This window comes from Natator depressus, chromosome 1 (genome assembly GCF_965152275.1).
Source record: "Natator depressus isolate rNatDep1 chromosome 1, rNatDep2.hap1, whole genome shotgun sequence".
NCBI lineage: Eukaryota > Metazoa > Chordata > Testudines > Cheloniidae > Natator > Natator depressus.
The window spans coordinates 149546494-149566023 of NC_134234.1; the positions used below are offsets into that span (position 1 = coordinate 149546494).

General features: G+C 42.7%; 1 protein-coding gene across 6 annotated transcripts in view; it reads left to right on the top strand.

The window, feature by feature from the left end:
* The window catches only part of SYTL5 (synaptotagmin like 5), a 171869-nt gene that overhangs the window by 37940 nt on the left and 114399 nt on the right, over positions 1-19530 (top strand). For all 6 annotated transcript variants that reach the window (XM_074968770.1, XM_074968778.1, XM_074968761.1 and 3 more), the window contains exon 2: positions 16606-17097. In XM_074968770.1, coding sequence (XP_074824871.1) covers positions 16979-17097 — 119 coding nt within the window. In that variant the 5' untranslated portion in view covers positions 16606-16978. The remainder of the gene's footprint in view (positions 1-16605; positions 17098-19530) is intronic.

Sequence of the window (19530 nt, forward strand, 5' to 3'; positions counted from 1 at the left end):
GTCTAGCATCCACAAGGGCGCTCCATTTCATCATGAGGATGTCACCGGTGCTGCCATCATTTGTGTCCGCAGCACACCTCTTTTCTTGTGATAATGTCTTTCAGTACTTCTATTGTGGTGTCATTGTTGCTTCTCTGTGTTAGTGTTGCCAGACTGAGTACTGCCAGGGTAGTGGTCTTACGAGGTTAGTGCAAGCTTCAGAGAGAAGAATTGGGGGATTCTATTTTTCACTTCAGTCTAACATTAAAACCTTTTAATGGAAGTGAGTGTGTGTCATGGATGTGCGGCTTTCCATAAATATTAAAAGGGATATCCTACTTCCAATGTTGTTTATTTGAAACATATTCTGAATTTGTAACATGCAGTATATGTCCACACGTGAATTTGGCTCAACTCTGAGCTGGAGCCTGAGCTGCAAAATCCTGATTTTGACTCCTGGTCTCTTACTCTTTCTTTTTCCTCTCTCTTCCCCCAAACCTCAAAATTTGGCAGTGTTGAGATTCAAGGTTTTGGTATTGCAGAGATCAGGGATGGCCACAACATTCAGATTTGGTTTCAGATTCTGTTAACAACATCCTTTCCCTAAAGTTTGGGTCTCTTATTTCAGGTTTATAATAGTGTGGACTTGAGAAACTATTGAAGGATACGCAAAACATAAATCTAGCTTTAAAACTAGCCCTTACAGTTGCTGTCTGGAAGTAAGTAACTATTTCTGTAGCTTAAGTAACACAAGTGTTAAATGTAATGTTCAATTATCAAAAAAGTACACTTGATAACATTTACTATTATTTACACTACCAGGAAAAGTAGAATGTTAAATTTAAAATCTAAATTATTGGGAAAACAATGATTCTGTTAATTCCCCACCCCTTAGCAGATGGTGACTAATGTGGAGATCAGGAGCTACTCTGTGAAAGCAATGCTTACTGCTGTCATTTGGTGATGGAAGTAGAGGCATTCTAAATTCCACATGGTAGCAATCAGGAGTGCTAATTCAGTAGCACTTTGAGATTATGTGCTACCAACTGCTTACCTACAAAATGTTCTTTTTTTAGATTTTTTTTTTTTCCAGCATCACAATTTAATGTGTCTGGGTTTTAAACACTTTACTCAAGTGATGACTGCAGCTGTACATTTGTCACGTGATTGTGGACGGAACCTATGATATTCTGAGATTTAGACTAAATACGTCCAGACAGTTTTGATCCTCTCCCACTCTTTTGCCTTGAAGTTTGAAAATGTGACAAGACAGCACTGTACTTGGCTGTATTGACTGTCTCACTTCTGAAATGGAATAGTGATATTTCTTATCAGGTGCTCACCTCTACAGTCCCTAAACTTAAATCTGAGTGTTCAGTGTATACTAATATCCTGACCTTGCAACCCAACATTCAGGGCACAGATCTATGTAGGGGTCCACCAAGTGTCAGCGTCAACCTTTCGGATACCCCTTGAGGGAGTAATTACAAGCTACACTCATTGAAAATCTTTGACATAATCATGGCCTTAATTATGTTGTAGAAAGTGTTCTGCTGACGCAAATGAGCTGACTTTTATTTATTATGATTTATTGTTGTTAGGGCCCAATCTAAAGCCCCTTGCATTCAATGAGTCTTTGCTTGACTTCAGTGGCTTTGGACCAGGTCCTTACTGCTTAGGACTTCAGCAAGATAAAAGCTGTTTCTTTTTAATGAGAGAAGCAACAGGATAATAAACTTCCTAATAGTCTCTTATCTTACGTATTTTATTGCTGATACACAGAACTGATTTGCGCCAATGTAGTAAATCTCTTCTGGAGAATTGATAAGACTCTTAAAAATACCATGTGTACATTGTTAAAGCCCATTAAAACCTGGATCCTGCCATTGTCTAGGAGTCAACATACTACACAGTGGTATACCAATAGGTCCATTAAGGAAATGTTATGGTTGTATGGTTAGGCAGTCAAGTAAGGAAATGCCACAGTTAAGTTTGCAGGCATAGGCTTAACTTTAGAAACTTGCACCTATGTGTTACAATAGTTCTATTGACATGATTACATGCAACTTCCAAAATATCATATTGCACAATTGTCTCTTCTAATAATTTAATTGTCATAGTTCCATTGCATCAATATGAAAGACACTAAATCAGAATAATTTTAGTTGCTATTTTCTAATGCCATGTGGAAATCCCTCTGCCCCCCTAGTTATAAAACAGTGCCTATATTACTTGCAGTCAAAGGGTAATAGAATTCCAAATTAATTAAATGATTGCAGTTCTAACTGGACATAACTTTGAATTCTATGATGGATAAATGCAGAACTGTACTTTCATTTAATTCTTTTGATTGGCTAATTTGTCTCTTCTCCTGTAGTCAGAATACATCTTTTTTATTTTCTAGTTGGTAATCTGTAGCCTTGGCATCTTTCTACAATTGTTACTCAATTTTACAACAACTTTCACTAAAAGAAATGTGCCACAAGTGGTGCCTGCTGGCTATAACATGACAATTTGATAGGTTAAACAAGTGTGACAAAGTTCCTTCTCTGCCTTGGTGGGTCCTACACTTATTGACGGATTTTCTCACCTCATAGGTTCATGGCAGCCCTCAGTTTGGCCACTTTCGTGGCTCAAATCTGCTATTCACTCAGTTAGCCTCATCACTGGCCAGCATGGGGAAAGGAAGAGGAACAATCCCCGCAGTCTCGGCTGATCCAGTGGATCAGGGAACAGGCCAGAGACCTTCCCCTCTGGTGGAACCCACAGTCCAGGTCAACTCCTCGGGTATCAAGTAGGGAGTTGGGGGGATGGAGGGAACCCAGGCCCGCCATCTACTCCGGGTTCCAGCCCAGGGCCCTGTGGATTGCAGCTGTCTACAGTGGCTCCTGTAACAGCTGCGTGACAGCTACAACTCCCTGGGCTACTTCCCCATGGCCTCCTCTGAACACCTTATTTATTCTCACCACAGGACCTCCCTCCTGATGTCTGATAATGCTTGTACTTCTCAGTCTTCCAGTAGTATGCCTTCTCACTCTCAGCTTCTTGCACCTCTTGCTCCCAGCTCCTCACACGCACCACAAACTGAAGTGAGCTCCTTTTTAAACCCAGGTGCCCTGATTAGCCTGCCTTAATTGATTCTAGCAGCTTCTTGATTGGCTGCAGGTGTTCTAATCAGCCTGTCTGCCTTAATTGTTTCCAGAAAGTTTCTGATTGTTCTGGAACCTTCCCTGTTACCTTACCCAGGGAAAAGGGACCTACTTAACGTGGGGCTAATATATCTGCCTTCTATCCACTTCCTGGAAAAAAAATCACTCTCCTGTAGCCATCTGGTCCGACCCTCTCACAACAAGTAACAACCAAAAAATGACTTAAGATTGCAGAGTTAAATATTGTCTACTTGCCCTCTCTAAGATGTTGAAGTCCCACTTAAATTTGTCAAAACAACGAGGAGTCTTTGTGGCACCTTAGAGACTAGCAAATATATTTGGGCATAAGCTTTCATGGGCTGGAACCCACTTCATCAGATGCATGGAGTGGAAAATACAGGAGCAGGCGTAAATACATGAAAAGATGTGAGTTGCCTTACCAAGAGTGAGGTCAGTCTAACGAGACAATTCAATTGACTGCTGCCTTTGACTCTTATGTGTTTTGAAAATTGTCATAAACTGGTATTGTGTTCAAATTCAAAATGAGTATTAAAACTACTGTAGCTTATAGTCTTTGTAGCATTTCTACTCATCGACCTGAAGATTAAAATAACCTCTTTAGTTCTTCTATACAGTGTGCTGAGGCTTTGTAATAAAGTTGATGAATCATTTTTTGTACTTGGTTCTCTGACATTGATTCTGAGTTGAGAAATAGCAGCATACGTTGAGAAAGGTTTCGCCATTTACATCCTAGCTGAAAACAGATAGTACTGTGTCTTCTGCAGGAGCCTATTTATGGGAATCTTTCTTTAAGTTCTTAAATATTTGTAACTACAAGCTTCTGGTTTTGCAAGGGAGGATTAGAGCTGGCTGAAAAATGGAATTTCCATCCCAGGGAAAATTTCATGGTTTTGGGGGAAAAGTGTTGTCCTGACTGGGATAAAAAAAAAATGAAAACAATGACATTCGTTGTGGGACAAATTTGGAAAAATTCCATTGCAGGAGAACTGAAATGGAATTTTTTGGCTGGTTGCTTGCCCACCTGGAAAGTTCTTGTCAGTTTCACTTTCTCCTTGAAGGCAGAAAGTGAAATTGATAAGTCTTCCAAGTGGAAGGTGGGTAGCCATCATTTCAATTTTCCCAATAGAAAATAACTTTTTTTTTTTGGCAAAATTGAAGTTTTCACATGAAAAATGTCAGCCTGATTTGAAACAAAAAGTTAAAATCTTGGCATTTTTTATGAAATATTTTGATAAGATCAAAACTTCTTGTTTTGACTATATTAGTTGGAACATTTTGACTTTTACATTATGACATAAAAATCAAAACGATAAAGTTGAAATTAACTGTCTTGATAATTTCCCATTGAAAATTTTGAGTAGCTCAATATGTTCCCACTAAAAGTTTAATTTAACCTAATCAGCATTTTCTGACAGAACAGTTTTCTATGATCAACTCTACTTACTACTTTTAGAAACCATTCTATTATGGTCAAATATATCTTTATTTTGGCTGCTGCAGTAAGTGATTGGCTGACTGAATGAAACAGACGTCTTTCACAACAGAACAGATGGAAGCACCTTGTTAAATAAAGAATGTAATTCTTCTCTCTTGTTTTGCTGTACATCATGTCAAACGCCTTCCTGTTGTTGGTATTATAGTAAAGCCTAGAGGCTCCAAATAGATTGGGATCCCATTGTGCTAGACACTGTACAAATACACATAGTAATTGATAATCCCTGCTGAGAACAGCCTGCAATCTAAATAGACAAGACAGATAAAGAGTGAGAGGGGAAACAGAGCTATAGAAAGGTCAGGTGACTTTCTCATGGCCACACAGCAGGTCAGTGGCAGACCTGGTGGTGATCTCCAGCATCCCAGCACAGTGCCCTATCCATTGGACCAATCACCTCAGACTATAATGTACAGTACACCCTCACATTTTCTCTACATTTGGAGTATTATAATATAGGGATATAGTGGGGGAAACTCAACAAAATTTAGAAGGGAATCTGTCAGAAAGTTCCATATTATTGTACTTGTTGCTTATTTTCCAACCCAAGTGAAGTTATTATCCAATAGTAAATTCTAACTGCCAAAGGCCAAACTAAAACTCTGGTTTTAATGTGGGGAGGACCCTTACATGTACTTTGACGTAAACTATCCAGTATCAGCAAACTCCATTTGCTGATTATAATTATAACCCCCACGTCTGATTAGTATTTTTATTGGTATTTCAGATATATTGCAGGCTGTTGAACAGAATGTTTATATAAGCTGTGCATCATGGTGTTTTAAATCTACCCCCTTCCAGAGTGAAATTCATTGCATTTGCATTTCATCACAAAAAGTGACAAGAAACAGGACATAGTTTAAACATAACAAGGTAAGCTGGAGCTCTGTATAAACGCTGCTTTAACAAGTGCTGCAAGAAAAACGATAAAATTGAGGTGACTCATTTCCTAAGCTTTTTCTTTCTGGGTGATTTCACATCACACAGATGTTCTTTTGTTTTGCAATAGCAAATGAAAAACATTTTTTCTTCCTTCATTTTATGGTGGTGATTTTTTTTTTGTTTAATTTTGCAAGAAGACATTGAATTTGTTTTTATTTGCATTATGAGATATGCAGTCTCTTTTTGTTGAATACTCAGCCAGTAAAATGAACTCTATTTACTCAGTGGTGAGCAAAACAAAAGGAGAAAAATTGTCACTTTGTGGATTCCCTCTCTCCCCTCCCCCCTTCTATTTTGCTTTTAAATGTAACAGTTAAAGCTGGGCCATACTTAGATAGTGAAACTAGAGTTTTGTTTGGTTTCAAGCTTCATTACAAAGGCAAAACTTGAGCCAGGCTTAGTGTATTTTAGTGTGAAATCTATGACCCTGGGCTTCTGGTTTGGCTGAGCTGCACTCTGCTCAGAATCTGGTGCTGGGGACATGCTCACAAAGGTGGCTTGATATCACCAGTGTGTCTTCGCTTCTTCTGGGGCTGTTAGGATTTGGTTCAGTCCCTCAAGGCTGCTTTAACTCCCGTCTGCTATTAATGGCTCTGAAAGGATTGTTTCACCAACAATCTTTGGAGCACAACAGCACTCCACACATGCCTTCTCTTCCTAGTCCTGTCCCTAATGCTCCCCATGCCAGAGGCCACAAGGGTGGGATATCACTGGCTCAGTACCACCCACGGATTCCTTTATGGGAGGGGAATTGCCAGCTGGCCAGTTAGTTACTTTCCATTGCTTTTGAGCTGTTCAGGTGGCTCAATGGAACCAAGGCTCTTGGTACTGCTTGTCTAGGTTCTTAAAACACTGTGGTGTCTGGGCACCTCCCAGAATGTTGACGTGTGCACGCACAGGTATATCTACCTCCTTTTCCCTCCTGCGCGTGACTGGGTTTGTTTGTTTGTTTTGGCTGGGTCGAAGAAGCAAACACTGGATTTTGTTCTGAAAGAGCTGAAGGTTCATGGTCATCCTGCTGTCTCCGAGGATCGAGTTCCAGATTCGTGGCCAGTGACCTAGAAAGCTCTGTCCTCTGCAGAGCTGCCGGGTTTCACTCTAACATTGATGGTTCCATTGTTGCAGTGATGGGTGGTCATGAACACAGGGGTGAGGTCATCCCTCAGGTAGTGGAGGACACTGAAGGTGAGGGCTAAAACCTGGAATTTGACCAGCGTTAATTGGGGAGACTATGAAGAGAGCAGAGTGTTGCAGTGATGAGCTCTGAATGGCCTGTGTTAGCTGAGCAGATGGGCTGCTGTGGTGTGAACCAACTGTAGCTTTCGCCCTCCCCCAACACAGGTAGGTAGGCAGAGAGAACACAGTAATCCAGTCTGGAGGTCAGGAACACCTGGATCACTGAGTACATCTGCATAGCAGTTAAACACCTGGGTTAGCTAACTTGGGCTTGCAGATCTGGGGCTGCAGAACTTAAAACTGCCATTTGGGCTCAGGCTCCCCCCTTGTGGGGTCCCAGAGCTTGGGCTCTGGCTGGAGCCTGGATGTCTACATTGCAGTTTTGCAGTCTGAGCCCTGAGAATCTGAGTCAGCTGACCAGGTCAGTCATGGGTATTTAATTGCTGTGTAGATGTTCCCTCAAGTTTCAGTCTGAAGTACGTATGGTCTTTTTGCTGGCCATCGATGGAGAAGGGCATTTCCATCTGGGGGGAGCGGAATTACTTGTGTATCCAGAAGCTGAGGAGTCTATGGATGGCAAGGCTATGAGAATTGTATTAATTTTCAGAGGCAGACATGCTCAGAGGAGGAGGATGTTATAAAGTTGATGGCAATGTCAGCCCAGGTATTTCATCCCTCCCCGCCCCAGTTCTTTGGATATTGTAGCTAGTTTAATTGGTATTCACTGTGTGTGTGTGTGTGTGTGTTTGTGTGTAGTGTCCCATATCATAGTAGATTCTGTAAATAGTGTCCTTTGCTTCCAAAGCAACTAGGAATCCTCCTCCATAATATTCTGTCACATATGTAGTTACTCTGAACACAGTAATACAGAACTTCTCCAGTTTGCTACTGTTTATCTAAATTGTATTTTTTTTAAATTGCACTGTAAATAGATATACTCAATTCATACGCTGAACTGTACTGTGATGTTTTGTGGAGCTGGGTAGGGTTGAAGTCCTGCACTGGAACTGAACAGTTCATTGTGTCTGTAGTGAGTTTTGTGTGTTTTTCTAGTGAAACCTTTGGAAGCCTTAAAATAATAGCTCCAAATAAGCATATGGCAATATTATAGAGGCTGCAGAGTCTAGCTGAGTGAACAAGTGGCTAGAAGTCAGGAACTGTGCTCAATCTGAGCTCTGTCATAATATGGGCCTTGGGCAAGTCACTTAACCTTTCTGTTTACTTCTTCCAACTGTAAAGTGTGATGCTTTAGAATTAATTACCACTAACAGAGCATTCTAAATCTTCAAACATTATTACTGTTGAAACTTTATTACATATATGTACATCCCTGTGGTGGAAATTAGACACCGCTGTGGGGTTTTGGCTCTGATCACGGAAAGAGTAGTAATCTTGTAGGTAAATGGGAAGAGCTTTGCCCAGACAGTGTGAGAGAGTTGGCATTATTCCTGATATAAAAGAACAGCTTCCAAGTTATGCTTATGTTTGCATGATGTGACGTAAGACTCTTATTATTTTGAACTCAAACATACTGATAGAATGTATAATACTTAACTACAGTAGGTGACACTCATTTAAGAAGTTGGAGGTTTCAGTATACCTTTATGGGCTTTTATTCGTACTAATGCAGTAATGTTAACATGAGTGAACTTTATTCTGTACTTTTAACCATTTCAAATAATGTTACTGCCAGAAGAGTGCATGGTATTTTCATTAATTTAGTAAATATTTTGTCAGTTTGTATTTCTTCCCCATGCTGCATGTAAAGGACTCAAAGCCCATGTTCAGAGTCTCTTGAAAAGAAAGAAGTAATTGTTAGTTTTATTATTTATATTATGGTAATATCTGGAGGCCCGAGTCAGGGATCTGTGTCCCATTAACCCAGTTGCTGTTTAAATAAATTAATAATTCTCCTCTGACAGGTACTGTGCCACTTTACTTCAGAGTTTGCCAAATAGGCTCTTAAAGGAAGAAGCCACTTCTAGTTCCTTTGAAAACTCAGTGGGTTAGTACAACAAGTAGTTCCTGGTACTTTGGTAGCTGAATGACTGCTGCTGGCAAACATTACGTTGCACAGCTGGGTGTGTGCATTGTGCAAATAGATTGTTGGGGGAAGTGAGGCAGGTTTTTCTAGTTCCTGTGTATAACATTCTGTACCTATAGCAGTATTCCACAGTTGGAACAGAAAAACAGGTGAGCCAGCCGTTACACTTTGAAAAAAGGTAAGATTTACATGTGTTAAAATTCTTAGTATGGTATATAACATTAATGCTTTTGCTGGCATTTATTAGAAATGACAGTGACAATCCTTTCTTTCTCTTGTGTAGAATTGTATGTTGGCCTGGACTGTGAGAAAGAGGCAAAAGTCCTAAACGAATAGATAGTTGTAGACATGGTGTGCTTTTTGAGAGTTTAGCTAATTATGTTATCCTAGTTCTAGATGTCATTTTTTGACTTCCCAGTGAGTGAGTCTGGGGTGTATACAGACTTGATGTGTTTTAACTGGAGTCTAGAAAGTTAATATATGTATCAGTGCCCTTGGTTCTGTAGTGTCAAAGCCAGCATATTAAGTTATTGCTGTTAGGAATTACACCAAAATGGAGAAAAGTTCAAGAATGGGATCTAGTTCTTGATAGATTGAAGTGGAATAAAAGAGCCTCTCGATCTCTGTCTGAACAGGTCTGGCTTAGTGTACCCTAGAAAAGGTTTGCCTGGTATAGTTATATCTTCAAACCCCTCCTAGTGGAGATGCAGCTTATACCGGCAAAAGAGTGACTTTACTTATATAGCTTATACCGTTTCCACAAATGCAGTAAATTTGCTGTTAACTGCATCTACACACAAGGGCTTTTGCCAGTATAGAAATGTAAAAAATCACACCCCTAACCAACATTACTGTCCAGGCAAACATTTGTAGTGTAGATTTGTCCCAGTGAAAGTGAAGGTGTGCTGCCTTAGTTTTGACACCTGAGTTCCAGTACTGCCATGTTAGAGTGCATACCAAAAACAGTCTGTGATGCTGTACCACAGAGTCATTGAATACGCACAGACTTCTGACTAAATAATCACAGTGGTTTAGAAGCAGGAGGGATATCTCATAACAAGAGCTGTTGGATAGTGGCAACAGTGAGAAAGTTCATCAGGACTAAATTTTCATCCTGCTCTCCCTTCATATATTGCCCTAGAATCCAGAGGGACTTTACCCAAGAAACACAGGAGATTTTAGGTGAGGGAGTTCTGGAATGCAAATGAGATTCCTGATTTATTTTCAGAGTAGCAACTGTGTTAGTCTGTATCCACAAAAAGAAAAGGAGTACTTGTGGCACCTTAGAGACTAATGAATTTATTTGAGCATAAGCTTTCGTGAGCTATATACATCCGATGAAGTGAGCTGTAGCTCACAAAAGCTTATGCTCAAATAAATTTGTTAGTCTCTAAGGTGCCACAAGTACTCCTTTTCTTTTTGCTGATTTATTTTGTATATAAGCATATGTGCAGTTGTGTTTGTAAAGATTGGTGGCACCTCTGGTGGCTAAGAACTTGTCTGAGGCTGTATCTTTACTGCATGCAAATCATGGGGTAAATTAATCCATGGTAACCTAACCCGTGATAATGCAGCCACATCACTGTGCTGTCATACCCCACACATCTGCTGCATCTCGCCATGACAAGCAATACAGCTCTCTGGGCAGGTATCCCAGGATTCATAGCCCTACAATTCACTGTGCTGCTCTGTACTCACATTTGCAGGGTGTTGTGGGACAACTTGTCTGTTCCCTCTGGGGATTGTGGGAGGAAAGGGTCTAGGCCCACAAAATTCCATTCCTGGAATGGCCCGCTCTGGTGTGGTGGCGTGCTATGTGCTGAAAGGTAGGTTTGGATCATGCTAATCCTAATAACAGGGACCAACAGCTGCTGCTTTTTATGGGGGCAATGTTTTGTTTTGTGCAAGACCTGATGCCTCCCAATGCATTGCAGTCAACTTTCAGGTCTGAATCTGACATCCAATCATTTCTTCAAAAAAACAAAAACAACCCCCCCCCCCCAAAAAAAAACAAAAAACAACCACCGTGTTGCACTGATTATGGAATTGTCCAGCACTCAATAAAACCCACATCTCTTAATTTGCCCTTAATAATAAATTGGGTCTGGCTGTGACTGAAGAGGCAGCTGACTTCCAAGTGCAAAATACGCATCCTGAGGCGACCATCCAGGGTGTGAAATTGAACAGGAATCATATACTATGCAGTACTGCCTTAATCTCCCCACTTTTGGCTGTGGTCTTAGCCACAGGAACACTTGGCTGTTCCTTATCTTCCTCAGTAAGGGAAGGCAGTTGGCTCACCTCTGTGGGGATTTGGGTAGGCTTCATCCTGTTTCCCACTGCAGAATCTTCTGCATGAAGCAGCCACTCTTTCTTTAAATCTGCCTCTCTGAAGATGGAGGCTAACTATGCAGGAAGGGCGGCCAGTCCATCCCTTGGCCCGCGCCGCTTCCCGCAGCCCCCATTGGCCTGGAGCGGCGAACTGCGGCCAGTGGGAGCTGTGATCGGCCGAACTAGCGGATGTGGCAGGTAAACAAACCGGTCCAGCGCGCCAGGGGCTTTCCCGGAACAAGCGGCGGACCGGCTTTGAGAACCACTGGACTAGATGACCTCCTGAGGTCTCTTCCAGTTCTGATTCTATGATCTGGCCATGGAAATTTCAGATCTTGTTTACCCTCTGTCAATAGCAGCCTCATTTACTAGGACATACTCAGACTCTTTGTCCCACTTCAGGGCACTGTCATCAGTAGCCACAGGAGTGTAAAGTGCTTCCTTAGTGGTTGCAGCACAGGAGGAGAGGCAGAGCTGCTACTTCCACCTTGTGCCTGCTGGAGGGTGGAGTGAAGGAGGGTGTGGACTGGGTGGTCCCTAGGTTCATTGCGTCCCCTCTGCCCCCCATTTACCTCTACCCCTCAGTGTGCTTGTCAGCATTGCTGCACCAGCAAGCTGGGTGACTGCACTGTGGCAGGCGTAAGCCTGGTATGGTTTACTTCCCCCAACCCCCAGGAGAAGCAAGGGAGATCAAGAGGGCAGATTGTAACTGAGCTGCTCCAGGACAACACTACTTCCTGCTGCCCCATACTCAGGGTAGATCATTTAGCTGCTCTCTAACCCTAAGTTTGCCAACAGATATGTGTTTATCTAAAACGTTATTAGAGCACTGTAGTTGTAGCCAAACCCAAGCGTTTGTAAGTGAGCGGAGTCTGAGTTTAAAAACCAGGACATCAAAAGTTTGTGATTCAATAAACCTAAATATAAAAGTCAGAAAAGACTGTTAATGTTAATCACAGAATTTAACTGTGCTCACTTATTCTTCCCTTTGTGGGGGGAGAACTCACTAGCTTGAATCTGATTTCTTATTTTAAATTTCATTTTATTTTAATTCTTGTTCGTTGGAATAATCCCTTGTTCCATTTGAACTCTGGCCCGTTTGTACTTTCTCTCTTCTCCCAATCATTTGCTACTGCTTTGTATCTTGGGCAAATGTGTGTTTTCCAGACCACTGGTGAAAATACTAAATGAAACAGTCCTCAACCGTAGCCCTTGCAGGACCCATCAAACCCAGACTAGATTCAGTGGCAGTTACTCACTCCTTACTCGGCCTCCAATGTGTTACGGCCTTGAAGTACGCTTCTAACTTAAAGCACATGAGCAGTTACAGTGAAGCTAATGGTAGTACTCATGCTTAAAGTTAGGTATGTGCTTACATACCTCGCTGAACTGAGACCTTGATGTCCATCAATAAATTGGTATGGTCATAGTTCCTACTGTTTAGAAAAATGATCTGGCTGCTGAATCCAATGGTTCCAATTATGGAACTGTCCAAGACTTTGTAAACCAAATTAAATACTGTCACTATCCCAGGAGCAACTCGGGAACCAGATTGTGACAGAGTCGCAAGCAACTTCCCAGTTTCCCTGCTCCCGCTTGGGATTCAGGGGGTAAGGCCTATATCTTGCCCAGATAACTCCTCCCACTGATGCTGGTGGCAAGGGAACCAGGAGGCAGACTCTGACTCTGTGTAGCACAGAATATTTCTTCTGGCACAGCTGCACTGATATGTGTGTTGGGGGTTCTGCCCACACACCAGAGTGGTGGGGGGTGGAAGTTGTGGTCCTGTGGAGGTTGCTGTTCCCCGCCTCCTTCCCTTCCATTACAACCTGCAATGAGGGCAACTGGCACAGGTGGTATTTATTTTGTTTTGTTTGTTTTATTATTTGTATTTCTGTAGTGCCTGGTCCTGGTCCATGTCCATGACCAGGGCTTCTAGGTAGCCTTGCATCCCCTTATTCGCCTGTGCTGCAGGATTCATCAGCCCATAATCTTGGCCGTAGGCAAGAAGGAAAGAGAATAGTGTTTTACTAAAAGTAGTTTAACAGTTTTTATATAGGGCAGACTATTTTGTAAATATAAAACCAGAGCAAAACAGTAACTTTAGGTGATGCCTACATCAACAGGAGCCAAATCTTGCCGTCATTACTCAGGTAAAGCCACTGTTGAAATCAGGGAGATTTTTTCCATGAGTAAGGACTGAAGGATTTGTCCCTAGACTACTTCTGTAAAAGATTCAAAAACAGTTTTCAAATAGAGTGAAACTTTTCCGGCTGTGTAATGGGAGAACTATGTGGCACTGTAACAGTTAACCAATGGTATGTTTTACAGAAGAATAGACTTTAACTACAAACACCTTTTAAATCTGGATAATGTACCTGTTAATTGTGCCCAACTGCCCACTTGGTAAATATTATAATATTCTAGAAGATGTTCTGTAACACAAGTCAAATCAGTTTCAATAGACTTCACAAACAAAGCTGTAATGAAAAGGAGGACTTGTGGCACCTTAGAGACTAACAAATTTATTTGAGCATAAGCTTTCATGAGCTACAGCTCACTTCATCAGATGCATTCAGTGGAAAAAAGCTGTAATGGTTTCTGTGCAGGACACAGATGGCATTAACCCACTATTTTACAGTGCAGACAGGCAGATACGAACACAGGAATTGTCATAACAGGTGTCCATCCAGTTTGCTCTCCTGTTTCTGAAGGTAACCATCAGTGGACACTTTTGAGAGAGGAGTAAGAAACTACAAAATGGATAACCTGCCCATGGGAGTAGAACCTGACCTGTCAGTTGGTAGTGGGCTTCTACCTGAAGCATGAGTTACCCTATCCAATGTAACCATGTGCATTCTCATTATCCACATTAATGCCTAATTCTTCTCTGAATCCTATCTTCGGTGATATACTAATACTAGATATTACAACTCCCCAGTTTGTAAACTGAATTGAATTAGATTTAGAATTGGGTCAGTTGGGCTTTCCAGAAAGAATTGTTTGTGGGATTAAAGCTTGGTAATGGGACATTCACTTCGCATGTAGATTTTTTCCATATTTTTTTCCAGTCTCTCAGCTGCACAAATACAGTAATATAGCTTTATGTTTGCCAGTAAGAACTCATACTTTAGAAGTAATTGCTCTTAAATGGGAGTACTCGTGTGCTTAAAGTTAGGTATGTGCTTACATACCTCGCTGAACTGAGACCCTGATGTCCATCAATGAATTGGTATGGTCAGAGTTCCTACTGTTTAGAAAAATGATCTGGCTGGTCTTTTTGGCTACCAAGTATTGCTAAAAAGTATAAGGAACCAAAGAATGAGCAGTCACCATTTGCTCAGCACCTGAATGTAGCAGGAGGAGATGTGCACGGTTCTTAGAAATGGATGCACATTTAGGCACTCCCAGAACACTGAAATGAGTCTGGCTGAGACAGAGGAAAAGTGAATGTGTTGGGGTGGAAGCGGGGCATGGCCAGGACATAGATGCTGAAGTGGAATCCAGCAAATGCAAATTATGTACATAACTATCAGCATTACATTTTTCAGCTACTTCTTCTGCCAACCATGAATAGAGGCTTCTTCAAGTGCACTTTAGAGTGAAAATTAGAAGAAGCAATTCATTGTTGGTGCTTTTCTTTTAAAAGCAGCATATCAAACATGTTACTATCAATCATTGTAAAATTGCTTAGAAAGTATATTTAAATTATTTTATTTTTATGGTATATGTAAAATAAATCACAATCTGAACAAAGGACATACTCTGGTCCATGACTCAAATATTTGTTTCCCGTGTTCCAGGAGGGATAAGCACGGAGATGAGAGTGGGGCAGTCCTGAATTCTATTCGTGACTCTGCAGCTAAGTTGCTGTGTGCCTTGGGCATGTCACTTGACCTCTTTGTCTTACTTTCTTCACCCACAAAAGGCGGCATGATAATATATTTATTTGAATCACAGTAGTACTGCTAAGATCTGATGTTTGTTTTTTTACAGCATTTTCATCTCATAAAACACTGCTGTTGTAATATTGCAATTGAATTGCTTTCAGAGAAAAAGCAATATTCTGTAGAGGAGCTGTAAGCTTTTCATTGATCTGAGGTGGGGGGGTTTTAAGATCATTCTGAGAAGAGGTTATGAAATGTCAGACGTAATCCCTGTTGTAACAGAAGTGAATGCAAGGCAGAATCTCCTGAAAGTGTGACATTTACTTGCTTTACTAGTAAGCTCACCACCAAGCTGTGGGGGTGGGGGTCTCACACTTGAACACTAATTTTTCAGGATTTCTATTCCTAGATTTAAGTAATTTAGTGGAAAGGACATTTTCATTTTGTCCAGTTATACTGTATTTTGTGGCTTTGCTTTTGTTGGTGATGACTAGGTAGTGAAGCATAAGTTTATCTATCCCTATTATTGTTGAGACAAGGTGGGTGTGGTAATATCTTTTATTGGACCAACTTCTGTTGGTGAGAGAGACAAGCTTTCGAGCCACACACTGCTCTTCTTCAGGTCCATTGTTGTCCATTTTAGCTGTACTTCATTCTTATTGCTTCCACCTTGGTACCACTTGCCATTGGCCTTTTACTTACATGGAAGATGCAAGAGAGGCAAGGCAAGCTTTCAAAAGTGACTGGAGAGTAGGCTTAATGAGGAAGGAGAGCTGCAGGAACTGTATACAAGCTCTGCATGTTTCCATTGGACCCAGCCTCTCATCCCCTTCCCACATCAGACTTTCCCAACACACTCAGACTAGATCAGCCTTTGAAAAGACTCACACAAATATAAAAATATACTTCAATCTTAAATGAATAAGCTCTGTATCAGTTGTGCCTTCCTTCAGTTCCAGTTTGTGAGGCAGTGATGACTAGAACTTCCAGGTTAACAGCCCTAAAATTTTAGTTCTCTTGTTATGCACCACATGAAGCAGAGGCAAACTGTTTGAAATGGTGGTATGTTTAGTACTCAGATATAGACATTCAGGATTCTTGTTGTTCTGTTCCATTGGTGAGGGGGGCGGAGAAGGAGGAAGAGGGAGGAAGGGAAATGTGATATCATTAGAGCACACAAAGACATCTCATGCCCAATTCTGCCATCCCTCCTCTCATTAAGCAGTGCCTTTCTATCCAAGTAGTCAGAGTGAAATTCGTGGAGTGTTTGTGTGGCATGGTGCTAATCATGATAAGAATAGCAAAATCAAGTCCAAAGTGAGTTTAGCCAATTCAGGACTTCCACAACCAGAGAGTAATTGCAAATGAATTTACAGAAGGAGGGGCGCCTACATGATGACATTCATACACTTTAGAGTAAACAGTAGCAAAGAGAAAGCACTGGCCATAGATGACCCTGGGGGCAATCTGTTAGTCTGCAGGTGATTAGACATTGATTCCCAAACCACTGTTTCATTTAGGTTCTCTTGGATGAGACCGGGATAATGTCAAAATCACTTCCTTTTATTTCTTTTTGACTTTCAGATAGTTTGAATCTAAATATCCAGCTGTTGTGTGGCTTCAGACGACAGTTGATGTGTTGAAGATGAACTCAGGCACCTTCTATGAATGTGGGTTGAAGGCTTGCAGCATGTCAAAGAAGACCAGAAAAGATGCAATGAACATTCTGTAACCAGGAAAATGAGAGAATTTCTTAAAGAACACAGCAGAAACCTTTCTCTCCTGCAGCTGGAAGACATGGTCACATGCTTTTAATATCTGGTTAATTTAATAAAGAGCTCTCTGTCAGGCTATCTTGTAAATCTTGTACCAGTGTGACAAATGTGCCTTTGAAACTTGCAGTAAACAGTTTATTCTCTGGAAACCCAACTGTTGGAAAAATCACTATTGAAGAATCATGTCAAAAAACCTGGAGATCATCAATTTGTCATTTTTGTTGGAACATGAGAGGGAAACAATACTAGGAGTATTGAAGAGAGATGAGTATTTGAAAAAAGTGGAAGATAAGAGGATAAGGTAATCTTTTAACGTTCTTCTTGTAAAAAATTGCTTTTTTTCATTCTCTCTTGCTTGAGGAGTTGTTAGAATATTGCAGACTGGGTAGGGTGGCCAGGTGCCTGGTTTTTGACCAGAAAGTCTAATCAAAAAGGGGACCTGACAGTGTCCGGGCGGATCTACTGACTGGACACCCAAAGTCCGGTTGCTGGGGTTGGGGAAAGTGGGGAAGCACTGGCTCATTACCCGCTCCAGCCCCAACTCAACCAGGGCTGCCTCCTACCTGTGTCAGGTTGCTATAGCTCCCAGCCCCAGCTCTGCAGGCGAGATCCTCTCAACCTGGACTGAGGGAGAGGGGAAGCAGAGGGGTGAAGGGACAGGGCAGGGAAGGTTCTGGCAGTCCTGCTGGAGTGCCCAGTTTTTAAATATTATGAAGATGGCAGCCCTAACACTGGGACCTGATCTGAGGGTCTCTTCACCCATGTGGGAGTCCTGAATTTCAGGAGTCACTTTAGCACAATTGCTCCTCTAGTCTCATGCAAAGAGAAGTATGGCGGAAGTGGGAGGAAAACGCTAGTTAATGCATCTTTTTGTAAATGTGTGTGACGCATGCATAGCTACAGGCAGTGATGAGCTGCGAAAATCTTAACTGGTTCCCTCCTCACCCTACGAGGGGGTCGGGGCCCACCCCGGGGCCCCGCCCCCCTGGACTTCTGCCTCATCCAACCCCCTGCGTTCCTTGACACCCCTCCCACCCCGGGATCCCTGCCCCATCCACCCCCCTCCTCTGTCCCCTGACTGCCCCCAGAACCGGGCAGGAGGGTCTCGTCGGCCACTGTATTGGGTGCCCGCCCCGCCCCTAAGAGCCAGAGGGACCTGCCAGGGGGCGAGGTGGGGAGTCCCAGTGTTGCTTACCTGGGGCAGCTCCCAGGAAGCATCCGGCAGGTCCCTCTGGCTCCTAGGGGCGGGGTAGCGAAGCTGGGGGGGGAGCTGGGGGTGCGGCCGCTCCCCCCACTGATCACATCAAAAGTGGCGCCTTAGGCACCTACTCCATGGGTGCTCTGGGGCTGGAGCACCCATGGGGAAAATTTGGTGGGTGCAGAGCACCCACCGGCAGCTCCCCGCCCCGCGCCCAGCTCACCTCCGCTCCGCCTCCTCTCCTGAACGCGCCGCCCCGCTCTGCTTCTCCGCCACCTCCCCTGGCTTCCTGCAAATCACCTGTTTGTGCGGGAAGCCTGGGAGGGCTGAGAAGCAGGCGGCGGCTTCACGCTCAGGCCCAGGGAGGAGGAGGTGAGCTGGGGCAGGGAGCGGTTCCCCTGCGCCCCCCGCCCCCCCCAGTTACCTGCTGCGGTGCTGGTGGCCCTCCTCATGCCCCCCCGCCCCAGCTTGTTTCCGCCTCCCTGGGCCTGAGCACGAAGCCGCCACCTGCTTCTCAGCTCTCCCAGGCTTCCCGCGCGAACAGCTGATTCGCGGGAAGCTGGGGGAGGGGGTGGAGAAGCAGAGCGGGGTGGCACATTCAGGAGAGGAGGCGGAGCGGAGGTCAGCTGGGCGCGGGGCGGGGAGCTGCTGGTGGGTGCTGTGCACCCACCAAATTTTCCCTGTGGGTGCTCCAGCCCCAGAGCACCCAGAGGGTTGGCGCCTAAGGCACCACTTTTGGCTGGTTGTTAAATTTAGAAGCCCTTTTAGAACCGGTTGTGAGGGACAACCGGTTCTAAAAGGGCTTCTAAATTTAATAACTGGTTCCAGCGAATCGGTGCGAACCGGCTCCAGCTCACCACTGGCTCCAGGGTATAAGACTAGGGATAGTGATATCCTGGATAGCAAAGTCATTGGAAACTTAAATCCAGTACCTTTTTGTTAACACACACAAATGAATTCTGTAGATTTGTTGTTTCTTTGTTTTGTTTCTTAAGCTGGAATATTACTTCATGCAAGGTTAACCTGCAACAGAATGCTAGTGCATGCTGAGAATTAATGATACCTAGATCTACCGCATACCTTGGAAATTTGCCATAAGATTGTCTTAATAAGTTTGTAGAACATTTTAAATGTGCTAAAATTATGGCATAATTAAATCTGATACTTTACATTGAAAATATGTACAAATTCTCTTGATTGATCTTCATTCCAAATTTAAGATCCTAGGATTACTGTTTGATTCCCACAGAAATGTTCAGAGTCCCAAAGTAACAAAATCTGTGAGGTGATATTGCCTCTCCCTGTGGGCACCTTGAATAGGAAGTCATCATTTAGGCACTAATGTTGAATTTTGGTCAAACGGGAAAAAGTGGTTATCCTACAATAAAAATGAAAGTACTTATTTTCTAGTATGTTACCAAGTTCATTTTTCTATTGATGGGCTGGTTAATTCCTGCACTGAAGGTGACTGAAAACGTTTGTGGCAAAAGTTTTTGTATTTCAAGTAGAGTTGGAAATGTTGCCTGGTACTGATTC